Raw genomic sequence first — 19946 nt, 5'->3', positions numbered from 1 at the left:
TCACACTAAAATTCAAAATCCTAAGACCAACTACTCTCTACCATACAGTTGTATATGTCGTACCTCCCCCAAACACCCTCCGTACGCCATAGACTATCCCCCACCGTACAACCACACAAGTCTCCTCCATTGTACGACACTATCTTGCACCCCATAAACTCATCCTCCTACTTGTCTACCACTTGTATGCCTAGTTATCACTATATGGACATTAGTAGCGTACGCTCATCTCAGACCGTACAGATCCTATCTACGACCAGTATGGACCTTGTCACCATACAATATCATTACTAAGACATATGCCTCTCCTCCACCATACCCCATTTACATCTTCAACCACATTGTATGACCAACTTACCTTCCATACCAACTACTTCCTGCAAATGTTGTGGTATCTGGCTAAGTTATCGAATTGGTCCATGGCGAATGGAACATTACAAATCCCATTCTAGGTTAAGCTCTATAACCTGTCACGCAAATATTGGAACCACGAAACTCTACGAATGATAGATGATAAACTAAGGACCTTTACCAAGTAAGAGGAAGCTCTAGATAATAAGGACTACACCATGTATCCTTGGATTCTGATCTTATGGCAAGAATGTCATGCCTTGGCAGTATCATTGAACTTAGAACGGATGAAGGTCTCTAGAAACAGTCAATTGTAGTTGACAGGAGTGATGAAATGAATTTTGGTAATAACAAGAGTGGAATTTTGGTAAAACAAGAGTGACCTTCAAGGGAAGAAATTTAAGGATGGAAAAGGCAACGGACTGGAAAGTAATTTGTTAACAGATGAGATAATCAGATTTACAGAGGGAAAGAATGGAGAAGGCAGCTAGCAGTTGCAGGAATGGGTCAATCTCCTTATAAATAAGAAATTTAATGATTAGTCTTACTTGGAAAGGCAACAAGGACGGAGCGAAGGATAAAAGGATGAAATAGATCAATTTTTTTAAAATGGTAGTGACAGCTTTTCTCAAGAATCAAAAGAATTTGGGTCAGCCCAATCAGATGATGAGGCTATCATACTTAGAGGTAATCAAACCAATAATCTAGATTAAAACAGGGAAAAGGATGCTACACATTACCATAGAGAAGCTAATTAAGGGCAGAATGTCATTAATGATCAGTTGCATCATCCTGAAGAAGGTGCAGAAATGAGACATCAAATCTGTGCACATGCTTTTGTGGAGGTGTCTCAATAAAAGATTACCAAGAACCCACCTGTGGCAGGACCTATTAGAGGAGAATGTAGGCAACAGAGCTTGAATGATAGGATTGAAAAACCTGGCATAGAAATTGACTTCTACACACTCTCTTCTCATGCAGAAAAGGTGTGACGGCTCTATTTTGAGATGGAGAAGACAGGTTGTGATGAGGATGACTTCTGTTACAATGTTCAAATTTCTCCCATTTGGAATTCAAAGAGTTCTTTTGATGGTGTGAAGGATAATGGAGGAAGCACAAAAGACTTTGATTCTGAATGTCTCGCAGGACGAGGTAGCCTGTGAGAATAAATTGAAATTATCTGGAAATATTCGAATTTCAGAGTTAAGAACAGTGGGGCATTTAAACACCTTTACAAAGCAAGCCAAAAATTGGTAAGAAGAAAAGGAGGGAGAAAAGAACCACTAGAATGAAGTTATAGATGGCTAGAAATGCAGCTCATCAAAAAAAATTATTGACATTAGGAAGAGGGGCATCCATGAAATTCCTTTTGTGGAATGTCAGGGGCTGCACTGCCTTGACAAGATTCATTTGATCAAAAGATATCTTGTTCAAGCGAAACCAAACTTAGTCTTCATACAAAAAATGAAGTTAAAAGTCTTGATATAGAATCTTTTCAAAGATGTTTTAGTAGATGGAAATGTTATTTCTCAATAGTTGTTGGAGCCTCGGGAGGCTTAGGTGTGTTGTGGAATGATGCTACTATTGATGTACAGATGGTGACAATTAACAGATGCATGAATATTCCACAATCATCCTAGGGACTTCTACCCATCCACATGTCCCAATAACATCCCAGTAGTGTTTAGGTGGTACAGAGGAAGGGCGGGGGGGATGCCCCATCCTCATCCCCATGTCCCTAGGATATCCCTGTACTGAAAACTCTGGGGTTTGAGAGTTTGGGAGGGAGGGTCATCCCCATGTTTCACTGGGTAATATTGACAATTCTATTATTTCCATCTGTAAAAATCTTCAGCCTGCTAAGTTGAATTATACTATCACCAAAAAAAAGATGTTTGTTATGCAAAAGAAAAATTTGGGCACTGTGTCATAGGGGTATCAAGTGTTCCTAACTTCATACACACAGACCATGCAGCAATAAGATAACTCATAAATAAACCTTTGTTAGTGGTAGATTGGTTGGATGGTTGTCACTTCTTCAAGAATTTGATATCACCATAGTAGACAAACCAATGAGAGCTAATGTAGTTGCATAATGTCTTTTAAGAATGACTCATGGAGGAGAAGAACCTATTATAGATGACTATTTTACTAATGAACACTTTTTTCCCATCAGTAGTCAATCCCCTTACTATGCAAATATTGCTAACTATTTGATGACAAGGAAGACATCTTCCCACTTCTCTCCTCAAGAGAAGAGGCATATCACAAAAAGAAGTCTTCCTTATTCTTGGATATCATGATATTTGTTCTATATAGGACTTAACAATGTTATGAGACGTTGCATAAGAGAGGACGGAGTTTATGATATTTTACATCCTTCTCATGACAAGCCTTGTGGGAGGTACTTTGCCACAAAAAGGACACCCATGAAAGTCCTCAACACAGATTACTATTGACCCTCCTTACATAAGGACTCGATCAACTACACCAAAATGTGTGACAGATGGCAAGGATGGGTCGTCCAACAAAATCAGATTAAATCCTGTAATAACCCCAACCGGTTATAACATCAACAAATACCAAATTCTTTACTAATTCAGTTGTTTGACATTTCGTCAAACACTTTGCAAGCAAGCTCTAATAACACTGTAATAACCCCAACTGGTTATAACTTCAACAAATACCAAATTCTTTACTAATTCAGTTGTTTGACATTTCATCAAACACTTTGCCGGCAAGGGATATACATAGATATATGCCAAACTTTAATTGATACGCTTGCAAAACTCCAAACAACCAACAACAAATGTTTTGTTTTGTTTTTTGAAACATATAGCATTTGTTACAAATGAGAAAATATGCATCTACAACAATAAGACATTAAGGCACCGCTTGCTATGATTTCTAATGATATTCTAATCCTTTTTGACAAGATTCTAATATAAATCAGATTATAACAGATTTTTAAAACCCTACCAATGCTTTAAATATCTACTCTCAAACAATGCAAAATGTAATAGATAGAAACCTGGAATTGCTCCAAAATCTGAGTTTTATTGTAACAACTCACTATAGCAAATCATTGTAGCGACGGCACTGTAGCAGCAGCACCACTGTAGCAAATCATTGTAACAGCGTTACTGTAGCAGCATTACTATAGCAGAGTTACTGTAGCAATATTCAACTTATTCCTTACTCCACAAATGTAGCCCTAGGCCACAAATTTGGCACAATGAAAAGACTGATTTGTCTTCTCCAACACCCACAACCCTTTGGAAGATATTTCACCACCATGCAAATCAATGGGAGTGTTCGTTCCCAACAATCAATGAAGCAACTACAAAAACTCTTGGCTCCACAAGTTATCTGGAAGAGTAGAAGCAACACATTCGATGCTCAACAATGAGGCTGCCCTACCTATTTATTCTTTTCCTCCAATAGATGGACGTCCTTCTAGAAGAAATAAAATAATATTTAATTCCTCCTTCTAGAAGATTCTTTTAATTTATTTATTTTAGTCACTTTTAATTAAATCAATTAAATATAGTCACCTTTTAATTTTAAATTTATTTAATGACTATAAGAAATTAATTTAATCAATTTCTCCTTATTTCCTCCACTTAGCCTTCGAAAAATGTAAAGGCTAAACACTCCACTGAGATGCTAAAAAGACGGGGACATTACAGTCCGCCCTCCCAGAGATTGCTTGCCCTCAAGCAATCCAACAACACGGTGAACTCCAACCTCCACCTAGTTCCCAAATTAAGTAGTATGTGACACCCATGTCAACATTGAACCAACTGCATACCACTAGCATCATCAGGACCAACACCATAACCTACAATATAGCACTCAAAACCTGTGCCAATGATGTAGGAGTTAGAATATCATGAGGAGAAAACCCCACAAGAAATATCTTCGTCTTAGTCCCCACCCATATAATATATACTGGACTAGAATCTTGATCAACAATCCCTTGAAGAGACGTAGCTACAAGAGAACCATATGCACTCGTGCCAATTGTATCAACAATAGGTGTAGCCTCATCAAAATCTGTGGACACGAGAACATCACCAATTGCCGCAACACAAAACTGAATCTTTACAGATGATGAAAGCTAAGCCCAACTCCACTTAGGTAAGTGATCAACATCAACCTCAAACAACAGATTGTCATAAGACAATGTTGCATCCATGTCGAACATAGGACTATCCATGAAATGAACATCAACACTTTGTTGATCAATAGTATAACATGATTCTGTCACTACATCAGTCACCTCATCAACAATAACAAGTGTACTATCATCAGAGCACACATCTACAATTGCATGCATACTGCTAAACTCTTTGTTAGATGGCTCAACTGACACAGAAGTGGCTGTTGATATGACAATATCCTTTCATACTCCTACTCCAATCATTCAATCGCCATTAAATACATGATCCGGGTAACTCATGCCAACAACTGCACCATCTGACTTAACTTGACATGAATTCTCATCACATTCCATCTCAATTGTACCCAACTCATCTAGTGTCTCATAAGAAGTGTCCCGCAAATCTGAAGCCGCAACTGTATCATTACATTTCACTCTTCGAAAAAGCGATATCATGCTTTGCTCAAATCTCGGATTCGAAATCAGTTGGGTCATCCGTTTGTGATTTTAATTCATCTCATTCACTAGCACATTCAACTATTTCACAATACCCTATATCTCAAAATCTCCATCCCTTGGCGGAGAAGTACGCCCTCTATGAGTATAATGAATACCAAACCTTCTATCCCCATCCATAATGTTGAAAACCAAGTCCTCTACCTATGGGTCAAAAGAAAAGTGATGAGAACTCCTCACAGTGTAATGCTGATAAAAACTCCCAATCTCTGTCAAGGGCTCATCATCTTCAAATTGGAAATCAGAGGATGGCTCCAATATTTGACTTCGAACTATTGGTCGAGCAGGATCTTAAGCAACCCTCTCAGCAAACCCAAGCACAAAATCCCTATTGAGAAGTATTGTAGCCAAGGTCTCTACAATCTTCCCACTAATCGTAATGATAATACCCTCAAATATACTGTAATGAAACCTCCCGCAAAACCGAGCTCTCAAGCAAATACTCCATGAATGACTCAATATAGTAGAAATTATATGTGGAAGCATCAATCTGCTCCCCCACAATCCACAGCTGATCCCTCTGAAAATGTGACAATGCCAACTTTCCACTGCTACCAGCCGTATGAAAAGAAGAAATAGATTCACTTCCAGTAGAAGAAAGCAAATCACCATGAGATCTCATCTCCGTTGATGCTCTCACCTCCTTCGTACATACTATACTCATTTCCTAGACGAATGTGTTTGCCACATCATCATGTCCCTCATCCTCAACCGTAGAAGGAAACTCACCACCAACCACAATATGTAACTGAAGAGAGTCTGGGGCTGGTGTCAATTGTACATGTTCTAACTCCATGGTAACCTCATCCAACTATGATTGTGACTCCTGAAGAGCCAACTAAGTATACTGAAAAGAGTCCATAGTCACCTCAAGCTCCCGGGTGAGCTCAACCACCTCCTCTTCTTTCCCGAACAACATCTCATAGCAGGTGCTACCCCACTCCAGAAGGTAATCTCTGTCATCAACTAACTAAGAGTAACTATGCTTCAAGATCCTAGTAGCCTCTCAAAGCGCATGAACGTCTATTGGGGAAAGACTACTATCACCATGCTCATCAAACATAGGAGCACCCGAACCAGATGTAGCTAGCATCTGACGGATAGCATCATAATGCTCAAGAGCTGAAGAAATGTCACTATCACTCACCTTCAACTGACAAGTCACATAATGTCTCTATAATCCCTAACTCCTATGCAAGCTCCATGTCTCACTGACTGCACTAAGATAGGAAACTGAATCAAAACTTTCCACCACAAGATCGCTCATACGTGTGATATCTTCCTCGCACAATTCTACATCCGACATACAACTACCATGTACCTCAACCCAACTCCTCATTCAAAGAAATGGAAGCGTTTTCCGTATCAATCTCCTCACATGTCTCAGCTTCCACCTCAATAGTAAGATCCTATAAACACCAATCTTGGGACCTATCCAAAACCTCCTTGGAGTCATCACCCAGTATCTAACAAGGGATGTCATACCCAACACAACTCATAGCATCATCAAATGGATCATCAGATGTGTCCATACTATCTGCATTGACATCTCTTGACAAAGCCTCAACTGTGGACCCCTGACTCTCAATCCCACCTGAGGAATCAACTGCCTCCTACACTAGAGCAACACCATGAGATCTCACATACAAATCTCCAATAATAATCATGTCCTTGAGAGAGCCGAAAGTATTAGTGGTAACAACTACATTAACTGTCTCTGCACTAACTGTAGCAACAACTCTAGAAGCCAGAACCTGCTGAAGCTCGGTGCCGCCATCCTTTGCTTCCACTGACACAACCACATGTCCCTGTGAAATAAGTCCATCGTCAACACTGCAAATAGGACTAGTAGGTGTCGTGCTAAATATAGGTACATCTGCATCAAGGACTCTAGTTGGGGAAAACTCAAGCTTCCTTCCCTGCAACCTCGATGTCATCCTTCTAAAGGTGGAAACCATATACCCCGCTGCCCTCTCAATTGTCTCTAGACCCGACAAGCTCTCCGCCAATCTCTGTTGGTGAAGCTTAAGTTTCTCCATACTCTCCTGCAAAGCATTCATCTTCGCGTTAACTTCCTCATACTCCACCAACTTCTAGAACTACCATTCCTCCTATGTTTGTCCATAGCTAAAAAATGCTAGAGTACTGGTCACTCCAAATGCAATAGCAAATCTAAAAATAATTAATATTTTCCTACCCCATAAGACGGCAAAAAACCGCTTTGATACCACTATAATAACCCCAACCGGTTATAACTTCAACAAATACCCATTCTTTACTAACTCAGTTATTTGACATTTTGTCAAACACTTTGCAAGCAAACTCTAATACCACTGTAATAACCCCAACCGGTTATAACTTCAACAAATACTAAATTCTTTACTAATTCAATTGTTTGACATTTCGTCAAACACTTTGCAAGCAAGGGATATATATATATAGATATATGCCAAACTTTAATTGATACACTTGCAAAACTCCAAACAACAAACAACAAATGTTTTTTGTATTTTTATGAAACATATCACATTGGTTACAAATGAGAAAATATGCATCTAGAACAATATGACATTAGGGCAACGGCTGCTATGATTCCCAATGATATTCTGATCCTTTTTAACAAGATTCTGATATAAATCAGATTACAACCGATTTTAAAAACCCTACCAATGCCCTAAATATCTACTCTCAAAAAATACAAAATGTAATATATAAAAACCTGGAATTGCTCCAAAAATTTGAGTTTTACTGTAGCAAGTCACAATAGCAAATCACTGTAGCATTGTCACTGTAGCAACGTTACTGTAGCAGAGATCAAATTACAACAGATTTTAAAAACCCTACCAATGCCCTAAATATCTACTCTCAAACAATACAAAATGCAATATATAGAAACCCGGAATTGCTCCAAAAATTTGAGTTTTACTGTAGCAAATCACTGTAGCATTGTCACTGTAGCAAATCACTGTAGTAGCGTTACTGTAGCAGAGTTACTGTAGCAATATCCAGCTTATTCCTTACTCCACAAATGTGGCCCTAGGCCACAAATTTGGCTCAATGAAAAGACTGATTTGTCTTCTCCAACACCCACAACCCTTCGGAAGATATTTCACCACCTCAATTATGCAAATCAATGGGAGTGTTCGTTTCCAATGATCAATGAAACAACTACAAAAACCCTTGGCTCCACAAGTTATCCGGAAGAGTAGAAGCAACACATTCAATGCTCAACAATGAGGCTACCCTCCCTATTAATTCTTTTCCTCCAATAGATGGACCTCCTTCTAGAAGAAATAAAATAATATTTCATTCCTCCTAGAAGATTCTTTTAATTTATTTATTTAACTTTAGTCACTTTTCATTAAATCAATTAAATATAAAGTCACCTTTTAATTTTAAATTTATTTAATGACTTTAATTTAATCAATTTCTCCTTATTTCCCCCACGTAGCCTTTGGAGAATGTAAAGGCTAAGAACTCCACTAAGATGCTAAAAAGATGGGGACATTACAAATGCCTCTACAACCTCAATTGGTGCTTATTCATTTGATAAGTGGGGGATCAATTAAACTAGCCCAATAGACCATCAAACAATGAGGAGACACTCTAGTCTACAATAACTACTTGACGAAGTGGGTTGAAGTCAAAGTAATGAAACATGCAAGAGACAATAAGGTTGCCAAATTCATTTACAAGGAATCTTCACCAAAATGAACAACCTAGGGAGATTGTCTTGAATCAAGGGCCACAATTTACCTCAATATTCATTAAGGCACTCATGAAGAGTATAAGGTCAGACACAAGAAATATATCCACCATCACACTCAGCAAATGATCAAGCAAAAAAATCAAAAAGGGACACTAAAGACAGCAGCACTTCATAAGAAGGATTGGTCATCAAGATTTTTAGAAACAATCAGGCTCACAAAACTACATAGTGGACAACCACATGTTTCACACCATTTGAACTAGTTTATGGCAAAAAAGTTGTTATGCGTATACAATTTTAATACATAACATTAAGGACAGCTTTCGAGCTTGGAATTAATATTTAAGTTTCACAAAATAAAAGGATATTGCAACTAAATGAATTGGATGAACTAAGGAAAGATGTCATAAACAAAACAGAAATTATTAAGTCCCAATGAATGAAATGGCATGATCTTGATATGAAATCAAAAAAGTTTGAAGCAAGTGATTGGGACTCCTATTTGATTCTTGATTCCAAGATCACCAAGGCGAATTTCAAACTTGTTGGCTTGCTTTTGGCACCTAACTTTTAAACTGTCAAGATCGAGTCACAAAGAGAGGTTCTCTTACTTTTCTTAGGCTTTATATTGATCTATGTTGAAAACACTTTTGTAAGGTTGATGGTTTGTAGAAAGTGTGATTCAGATGAACTGTTGAACCATTGAACCGAAGAGTTTAGGTTCAAGGTTCAAGTTCAAGATTCCAGCATGCAGGTTCAAGGACCACAGTTAATAGTTCAAAGTTTGAGGTCTAGTTTTAATAGTTTGAAGTGCAAGTCCAAATTCAAATTCAAACTCAATCTTTCAGTGAACTCTGGATAAGTATTTACTTGGTCATGTCCCAATGTAATAGTACCATGATGCCAACATTCATGCGCCACTCCTTCCAAGTGGAGTGTTGCAAATTTAATTGCTTCCTCTTCTGGTATTGGATTGAGCTGGAAATATCGGCCTTCATTACCCATGCCTGGGTAGATATGGATCCCAATCCATCAAATGGTAACAAATTCACTTTACTCAACTTCCTTCTAAGATCATCGTCAAAATATCCTCAGATTCCACCTTCGGAATATTGCATTCTTAATTCTGTGTAATCTTTGTAGGATATATCATGTTCCAAATTTGCAATTTTTCAGTCTTGTTTCAATTGTTCTTGAACCTCCTCAAAGGTTGGTTGCCTTCCTCCGTCTGTGGAGGGAAAGTTGGCATGGAAGGTCAAGAACGTGTTGTTAGAAAGTAAAGTCCACCAAGATAACTGGCGGGGGCGGGTAAATCAGTTATGCAATCAAAACAACTTTTGTTATCCTTACTAAATCTAAAACATGTAATCAGCGAGTGCAATAACCACAAGAAGATAACCATACACAACAACACCAGATTTGTTAACTAGGGAAACCCTTGATTAGAGAGAAAACCTTGGTGGGGATGGTACCCACAAAATGATGTACTAATATATATGTTCCTCGCAAAAGGATGGACTCTATTAGGAGCCAATGAAATACATTTAGTACATATCAGTCCCTGTTAGGAGACTTTGAATCTGTGTGAGGAGATTCCAACCCTGTTAGGAGTTGTGGAAGGTAGAAGGACCCACTATCCATATAGCTTCAAGGGCAAGATTACCGAACTCACTGTCCAACTGGCCTCTATATTATTCCTTTCAGAACAATACCAAAAGATCAACTATCCACTAGCACTCTATGCCAAATATAATCACTACGCTCATTCACTGTGCCTTTGTTGCACCGAATATATTTTAGATCTCAATACTAGATCCGCAAACTTGCATCACACAAATCCTTTAGATCGCTTACTCCTATGCAATATGCACTTACAATTCACTTGCTTACTTCAACACAATTTTGTTTTGATAATCACAAGGAAAAACTTTCCTTTATACAAAGTCCTCAAATTAATTTATTGTGTCGGCCTTGAGGCTTTCCCAATTTACAATTACAATAGAACCTCATTAAGATAAAACAATACATGCTACATTACATTTTTTCATAACTACATAACACGGTTGGCTCATAGTCTTCACAAATCTTTCGCACGTGCAACCTTGTACTCCACACACTTACTAACATCATCATCATGATGTCTTCTACTTTTGTCTAACTGCGCTCAACCAAATTCTATCCCTATTAGGAGATATAATCTGGTTACCAGAAACCACTTCTCAGGAACTCTGTCTGTATACTGTCTTCTGTAAATCTCGAATAACTGTCACCAATTTTCGCCTTTCAGCATGTGCTCTTAACCACGGCATTAGGACACTTTGTAGAACATATCCTCAAATACAGTTGATCTCATCTTCACTCCTTGAACTGTATGATCTCAATCTCTATCTGCTACTCTGTCAAATCTTCAGTATGTTGATATCAATGACAAACACACACTAACAATCTCCCACATGCTCTAGCAGTGCTAGGATACTCCCCAATAGGAATATCATCAGCATTCATGCTAACACATGTCAGATGGGGATTTGCCTTTCTTGAAACTAAATCGGCACTATGACCATTTTGTTCACCAAATATTTAATTGTCCTCTAGTTTTCGGAGAGTTTCTTCCATAAGTTGCTAAATGTCACTGATCAGTGCCTGATTCCTCGAAAGATCCCTCAATAGTGTCATGACTTCAGCAGGAGTGGGTTCTTGATCTGCCATTCTATCAACTAGGTGAGAGCTCCTTCGTTTCCAGCTATAAACTTACATTCACTATCCACATGATGGCAGGATAATTGGTTTTGATACCACTATAATGTTTCAAAGATGATCTTGGTCGTAGGCGATCACTATCTGAAGGCTATCTTGGTCTGAAGGCAATCTCAATCCAGAGGGGATCTTGATCCGAAGGGGAACTCAATCTGAGGGGGAACTTGATTCAAAAGGAATCTTGGTCCAAAGGGGATTTCAATCTAAAGGGGATCTCAACCCAAAGGGAAACTCGGTCCGAGGAGGAACTTGTAATGTCCCTGCTTTCCAATTAGATTCTAATGTTGTAACCTACAACCTTTTGTCGGTACAATATCGAAAAATATATGTAAAACATATTAGCAATATTGATTTAAGTAAATACTACTCAAGCTACCCTTCCTAATCCTTCAGGAGAGATCCTTTCTCCAGTCAGAACCCTCTGGTGAGAATTTTATCTCAATTAGGTAATTATCATAGAAAGAGCTTCTCCCTTAAGCCTCTTTGGGCTCTGTAGTAACACTACTTGGTAGAGATCCCACCTCTACCAAGTCTCTTATCTCTGTCATATGCATATGTTTGACCACTACAATATATATTGTCCCTAAGAGATTCTCTACAAATCTCTCTCTGAATCACAAGTTGGAACCTCGACATTAATAGAGAATGCCCTCTAACCTCTAAGTTCTCTTTTAGAAAAAACTCAACATCCGTAACGAATGCCCTCTTCCAAGATTAACTTGGTTCTTATCATATTATAAATTATTTGATAAAGAGGTAGATATAATACCACCTTATGTTGCCTCTAAGGTTACACTGAATTCTCTATAATCTTGTTCAAATTTTAGTCTCTCTTCTTTATATTATCTTCTTATTTCAGAGTTTAATGCTTATAAGAATAATGGACTGTCATAAATAATGACCAGTCCCCTGATGGTCTCTATATAGTGGAGCTAATTCCTCTATGTCTCCAATTCCTGTACTGATTGCTGAGAGTGTTGAGTCTATAATACCAATACTATTGTCTTTTATCCTTCCTATACTCTCTTTGATAGATATATATATATATATATATATATTCCTATGCTGATGTATACATGCATCTCTGTCCTCTCTATTTTTATTATCTCTAATTTATTAGAGCTCTGAGTGCTGTGGATAATACTGTGTCTATGCTTGACCAGATTGCCACACCATCACAAGTATTCCTATTTTTCCTTCTCATGCCCTGATTATATTATATCATTTTTGGTACCGACATTCATCTGTTATTCTTCAGAGATCAAAATGAGAATTCGCGTGGTCTTCCCCTCTCTATATTTGATGAACATTGTTATGTCATCCATAGATACCATACTTCTCTCTTTAACATCTTCTCCTTGTGTGGGAATCGTGCTTCTCTTAAGCATCCTTCTTCTATGATCCACACTGTCATGTCTAGCTTGTCGTTCATGGCTATTCTTGGACTCCATTGCCTTTCAACCTTTTTGGTCTATTCATTTGTTCGATTTGCAGTCCATTCCTAGTTGGCAGATCGGTGTGTGTTGAGTCGTATACTTCTGTGATTTCTCTGGCTTGCCTGGAACTTCCTCTATGCTTGCTTGTCACTTATTCTCCAAAACATGAATTTGTATTGTCCAGGTATGCAGAAGTCATCTTCCTGTTTTGCATCCAAAAGTATCCTCTATATCCATGATGCTACTTCTGCTCTGTTGCACTATGCCTTTGCACTCTCAATTTGTCACTGGCAATCATTAACACTTGGTCCCTTCTTTTCTTCTTAATATTTCTTCCTTATTATATTTTGGTTTGTCTTTTCTTTGTCTTAGTTTCTGTTCATGACTGATGTAGTTGATGGGGTTAACATCACCAAGTACAATTATCTCTGCCAGAATCATGTCTTCAATGCCTTTGTTTGGTCATATTCACTGATCTGATTATCCTTCAGAGATATTGGTACTGTCAGCTTCGAATGAGATCGTTACTACTTATATCGTTTTATATCCTTGTCTGATTCGCCTCCTTTTCTGGTTTTCCGCTGATGTGTATCGATGTTTGAATTTATACATTGCAGATTGATCGTTGGGTCCCCATGAGATGTGTCCTATTGAATAGTTGGACCTCCTCATTATTAATAGTAATCTATCTCTAATTTGGTATTATACTTTCTCTTTATTGAATTATTAATATTCTTGTATAATCTAATATCTTTCTTATCAATTCATTATTTCTTGAATTATAGTTTACTTATTATTATATTCATTTAGTAGTTTATAATATTGTAGTGTTATTATTTAAGTATCCTTATATGTAAGATGTAAATATGTTGATTATTATTATTTATATTGATTACATTCTTAAGCACTAAGTCATCATTGACTATCATCTCTTATTGTTAATTTCTTCATGAGTATTGTGGATTAAGACTATTTTTATATTCTATTATTTGGTGCTAGTAATCAAGTAGCTGAATTATTTTTCAGAGAAGTCTTTCGTCTACACGGGTTACCCCGAAACATTGTTAGTGGCCGGTATGGTCAATTTATCAGTATTTTCTAGACCAAATTTTTTCGGTCGACAGGAAAAAAATTATCACCAAGTAATAGCTTCCACCCTTAGACAAACGGACAGACGGAAATTGTGAACAAGTGGCTAGAAGGCTACCTTCAATACTACATTTCAGCACAACAACGGGCATGGGTCAAATGGATGCATCTAGGGGAATACTATTCCAACACCACTTACCACATGTCCATCGGGATGGCACCCTTCAAAGCACTATACGGGTATGAACCCCTTTCATTTGTCGACATGGTGCTGGGTGATAGTCGCACACCAAGGGCCAGGGACTGGCTTCAAGAAGGGCAAGACATCCTAAGATGTTTGAAAGAGAACTTACAAAGGGCGCAGTATCAACAAAAGATGTATGCCAACATACACTGAATCGAGAGAAGTTTCAAAGTGGGAGACTTGGTCTATCTCAGGCTTCAACCATATAAGCAGTCATCATTGAAGGCAAAAGGGATAGAAAAATTGAAGCCACGATTTTGTGGCCCTTATCGTGTAGCTCGCCGCATCGGTGAAGTTGCCTATGAGTTGGAACTTCCAAAGGGAAGCCACATTCATAACAATTCTCATGTCTCCTGCCTAAAGAAAGTTGTGGGACAGAACATCACAGTAACTACAGACCTTCTACCGCTCAATGAAGAAGGGAAGCTCCAATTGGAACCAGCCGAGATCATTGATGTACGTGAAAAGACCCTACGGAACCGTACTTTGAAGGAATACTTAGTACGTTGGAAACACTTGTTGACGGATGACATAAGGATTGTAATGTTCCCATCATATAATAAATTATTAATCAAACCTTTGTTAATGGGCCGATTGATTTAGTACATCTCGGACCCATTTTTATTTAATTGTTTCCATAGGTAGGTGTGGTCGTTGGCTATCTTTGTACACCCTCAAAAAGGTTTCCCCAATGAGTATTTCAGCACGACATGTAGGTAGTATTTGGGATGCAATTTTGGATTATTTCTTTGTACTGTGAATTCTTGTTGGAGTTTGGCATTGTTCGCCATTTTAGAAGTGAAAGATCTTCCCTACTTGACTACTGTGGTTTCGATGGGATTCAACCCTCACCCTATTTTGTGTTGTGTATTACTTCGCTTCGGATCTGGCACATCTAGAGCACCATCTATGTATGCAATTATATTCTGTAATCAGGAGTGCAACTTCTAGTATATACGAGTACTACTCTTTCATTTTTGTGTTGATTACATAGTTATATGATTTGTGTTATCATTGGCAATTACTTCTTATTATTGATTCACCCTTCGTGTCGCCCACACCATTCCATCACTCTCACCATACCTTTCACCTACCAAGGCCTCCCTACAACCGTACCTGCCATATCTCTCACCAACAAATCACTGTACTGCATTGCTAATAACTCTACGACCTCCCTTCATAACCGTACGGCCTCCTTGATTATCGTACGACCAAGACTGTGTCACCATACACCATTTCCCCACACATCCACACGGCCCTGTCCTCCCACCACCATATGGTCCACAACTGACTACTGTACAGCCATCTAGTTGCTACCATCCCTTGTTAAATATGTTAGCCTTGTGAGAAATTGAAATTAAATAATTTGTGCCTATAGATCTATTATGTGTATCCATACGTTATTACAGTATTATATGATTGCTCATTGATTGTATATATATCATATATATATATATATATATATATATATATAATATATTATACACACATATATATATACTACTAATATAAGTTGAGCATTTTTAATACCTTGTAATAACTTCTTGTTATTTATCACTACCCCTTGCATTGAGTTTTGTTTGAAATCGGCGGTAATCTTTTGAAACATGACATGCGTTAGTCTGTCGGCCCCACAAGCAACGTTCTTACTATCATCACCGTTATACTGACCAATGAGACAATGTTTTCAATGGGATGTGTCTTCCTTCATAACCCGTGACAACATATATAAATGCGATGGGATAGACTAAGATCAATAACAAAGGCAATCAAACTCTATTCCCATCGCATATCAATTATAATATTTATTTTTTTCAGTACACTTGTAGACAAGATATTATCATATATAATTTTCTTATATTAATTACTTGAACAATTCAAATATTAATATTAAGATATTATAGTGTGGTCATATCTACCTTAAGAATCTAAAGTCTTTCAAATCATTACATATATAGAATTAGAGATTTACACCAAAGAGAAGATATATATAAAAACTTTACAGCCCCTATCCTATCGTACCTTCCTCCATTCCAGGTTGTACAACCCCCATATCTGCCTGCTTGTATGGCCAAACTGCTCACATTTGTATGGCCATTCTGTGTTTCCTGCAACTCGCTACCGTTTTGGATTAATAAGTTACGAACAGAACATTACATGTGGCCTATTTTTCTATAAGAGAGGAACTTTACCATCCAAAGCCAGAGGGTGCCAAATGTTGTTGATTAAGGGCTGAAAGTGTCGAAGGTACTTTATTGTCAAGTATTTTCCCTTGGGTGTTTCCCTCGAGTATTTGTCCTTGGGTACTATGTTATAAGAGAGTGTCAGTTCATCACAGTGGCACATGACGTGTGGTTGAAATTTGGGTACCATGCAGTTAGGTACATTACACAAGCCTTGATACCATGTAAGAATTTGGATCAAGCTTTGATACCAAGTAATAATTTGTTTAAGGCAATGCATGAAAATGCTAAGATCTAGAAGCTCAAAGAATAGCACAAGAGAGATAGGCAAATGATATGATCTTACTTGATTGGTTTCAACAATGATCAATGATACATAAAAAGCCCTTGATTACAATGTAGATAAGCCTGAATAGATAGGCAATGCATGATAACTATGAGATATGCAAGAGATAACCAATCAACCACACAAGGTGACATTACATGTCCACTAAAGGTGAGTGGATCACCCTCCATTGTACAATGAAGTATGTGCAAACATGTGCAACATTGAGAGGACAATAATGTGATAAGAGCACTAAAGTTGGATCTCACACATAAAGTGTAAAGTGATAACAACTATCACCACCTACACTGGAATCCCCCTACATCATGTGCTAAAATAAAATGCAAATTCTTATTTGTCTACAATGCAAATTACTACATAATGCATTACCCAAAGTAAGCTTAAGTAAAGTGTAATTAGTGAATATTTAATTACACAACACTTGTGAACAAGTTTAAATTATTGCATGATTATCTTCATCATCACTTATGATAAATTTCAATTTCAAGTTGTTGACAAAGTATTTTTTTCTTTAAGTAACTGGGATGAAAGAAATTGTGGATGTTTACTTCCTGGACTTGAACATAAAACTATGCCAGTAGTCTCTCTTGCTGATTTCAAGTGTGTTGTGTGTAATTAGCTAGTAATTGAATGTACCTTTTTTTATGGGTAAGAGGCCAAAGCCAAGATTAATTATTATGTGTTGTGATTATACATTATTATTTGTTAAGATTGAGTAGATTTGAACCCAAGACCTCCTAGATAAGAGGCTCACAATTTATCGTTGTGTTGTAGGCTATTACCTACTAATTGAATGTACTTAATTTCAATTGATATTTAATCTTTTAGTTTTCAATATTTGATTTGAAATCCATTTGAGTATACCTTAGAACCTTGCACTAGGTGGGTGAAGTAGCTGACAAGATTGCATCGAGTAGAGTCCAATTCACTCACACTTCCTTGCATTCATGATCAGAAGTAGAAGTAGGAGAAGTTAGAAGTTTAAATTTAAGTTGAGAACTCAAGTTAGAAAACCAAAACTATATTTTCATTACATATTCTAAAGCCAAATCCACAGGATCCAATTCCTAAATCTGAAGAAACAGAGTAAATCCCTATAGTGATCCCAGCAAATCGCATTATTTCACTGAATGAGTATCCACAATTGAAGGAACCTTGAACCTTTAAGTGATTTCATGATCTTAATTTGCAAGCTTAGCATAAGAAATGACCTTATTCAACAAAGGAATGAATATTTGGTGTTTCAGTTCAAAACGTGGAGCATCTGATTATGTATGTTGTAGTGGAACAAAACTCACATCAACATGTTCAAATCCTCCAACAATGAATAACATGTTTTGTGCCAAGCAAATATGAAACACTAGCTTGGGAAAGGCCACCATAAGAAAAAAAATCCATAATTAAGGCCTTAAAAGGAGGAGGAGCCCATGGCACAACACTAGCCAACTAATATGGGTCCTAGTTTCAAATAGTTGCTGGTCCATGAAAAATTAAGCACAAAATTAATAGTTTCATAGCAAATAGGTGGTCTTTGAGTTCAAGTCCTAGATAATCCATGGAAAATTAACTAATAATATAAATTATAAATCAAAATATTATAACTAGCTCAACAAATAGGATGTCCTATGTTAAATTAAAAACTGCAATAAACTGCAATTTAAAAGCACTGGATTCAAGTCCTAACTGATTTATACAAAATTAACTATTGTAATAAATTTAAAAGCTATAACTGCCCCAGCTTATAGGAAATCCTAGGTTAGTCAATGGAAATTTAACGGCTAAAATAACGGTGTGTTTTGTCAAACAAAAGCACCCAGTTATATTCATAGAATTTGCTAAAAGTCCCTGGAAAGATAACTGCCGCAACAAATCAAGACGTTAAAAATGCCTCACAGAAGGAATTAACAAAAGGATGTGTCCTACCAAAAATACATACAGAAACCATCTTATGTGTCCTGTCAAATTGCATACAGAAACAATCTTTACGTCTGATATGTTTTTATACATGTTGCTTCCCAAGAGTATCACATTATCCGATTGTATGATGATTTCAATTATGAGTCAATTTCTGTTCATTATTAACCTATTTTCCCCTAGTTTAGAAGCAATCAACTCTTACGAGAAAAAATACCTACTAAATCATGGAAACATACAAATCAAATTGAGTAAATATACACTTATCGTCTTAACTTTCCATAAGCTGTTATTTTCCTCTTACCAAAACATTTATTATCTGCACTTGCATTTCTCATCACACACCTTTTAAAAAGACTGACGGCAGAGCATATTTTCCTTCGTCAAACCGGGACTAGGCTTGCACAAAATTCCATCACAAAAACAGATAAAAAAGCACATACCCTTTCAATTAACACAAGCGCAAAAGGATTCTTATAGTAAAGTATTAGAAGCAAACTGTGTGTACCGTAGGACAAATGAATGTGAAATGCTCCATCTTCCTTGCACCTACAATTGCTTTGAGAATATCCATTTCTTGTCATGTGCCACCCTTTCAAAGACTTCAACAGAGCAGCTCCAGCTTCAGAAAAACACTAGCTGAGAAGCTTATATTTTCACTCCGAAAGAAAAGAAATCTTTGCTGTAGAACGTAGGTAAATATTATAATTTAAACCCTGGTCAATTTCCTGCCCGCGTGCCTGCCATATCGAACATCCCAGGCGCACTTACTTCCAGCAAAGGTTAAGAAGGTATGGGCCACTTTTATTAATTAATAATGTTTCACTCCCTTCTGAAAATAGGTTAACGTTATTTTTCGGAATCCTGCGGTTGGTTGGTTTTATTAATTTAGTTCTCTGGTCTTCACTATGGCCCCGTTTGGTTGGGGAAGATGAATTTTCCTCATAACCAGGTTTTCGAAAACCTGGTTATGTATTTTAGGAAGATAGTTGGACCATTTGGTTAACACGGAAGATGAATTTTCAAATCCATATTCTGCGTTTGGTTGCCAATTTAGAAATTGGAATTGGAACAGAATATGACTAGGAATATCTTTTTGTTGCGTTTGGTTGTTCATTTTCTAATTGGAATTGGAATTTGATGTAAATTTTTTTAATCTTATTTAATTAGTGAAACACAAGAATTAGAATGAGTAAAGTATTAATATTTATGATTTAATTTATTTATAATTAGACTACA

The 19946-nt window shown here is 37.2% G+C and overlaps 1 protein-coding gene across 8 annotated transcripts in view; it reads right to left on the bottom strand.

The window, feature by feature from the left end:
• The window catches only part of ABCC13 (multidrug resistance-associated protein 11), a 412318-nt gene extending 392895 nt beyond the window's left edge, over window positions 1–19423 (bottom strand). For 7 of the 8 annotated variants that reach the window (XR_016365178.1, XR_016365179.1, XR_016365177.1 and 4 more), the window contains exon 1: window positions 19216–19423. Coding sequence is in view for 3 of the 8 variants with exons in the window: in XM_089833423.1 (XP_089689549.1) it covers window positions 19216–19281 (66 nt within the window). In the remaining 5 variants the exon portion in view is untranslated. The remainder of the gene's footprint in view (window positions 1–19215) is intronic. The other variant, XM_089833424.1, reaches the window with a different exon arrangement.
• Between the last annotated feature and the right edge of the window lie 523 nt (window positions 19424–19946).

The sequence above is a fragment of the Cupressus sempervirens genome, chromosome 5 (genome assembly GCF_028749045.1).
Source record: "Cupressus sempervirens isolate cs-2001-9-10 chromosome 5, ASM2874904v1, whole genome shotgun sequence".
NCBI classification, from domain to species: Eukaryota; Viridiplantae; Streptophyta; class Pinopsida; order Cupressales; family Cupressaceae; genus Cupressus; species Cupressus sempervirens.
Note: the sequence above shows the minus strand (reverse complement) of the source record. Positions and strands in the feature narration are given on the sequence as shown.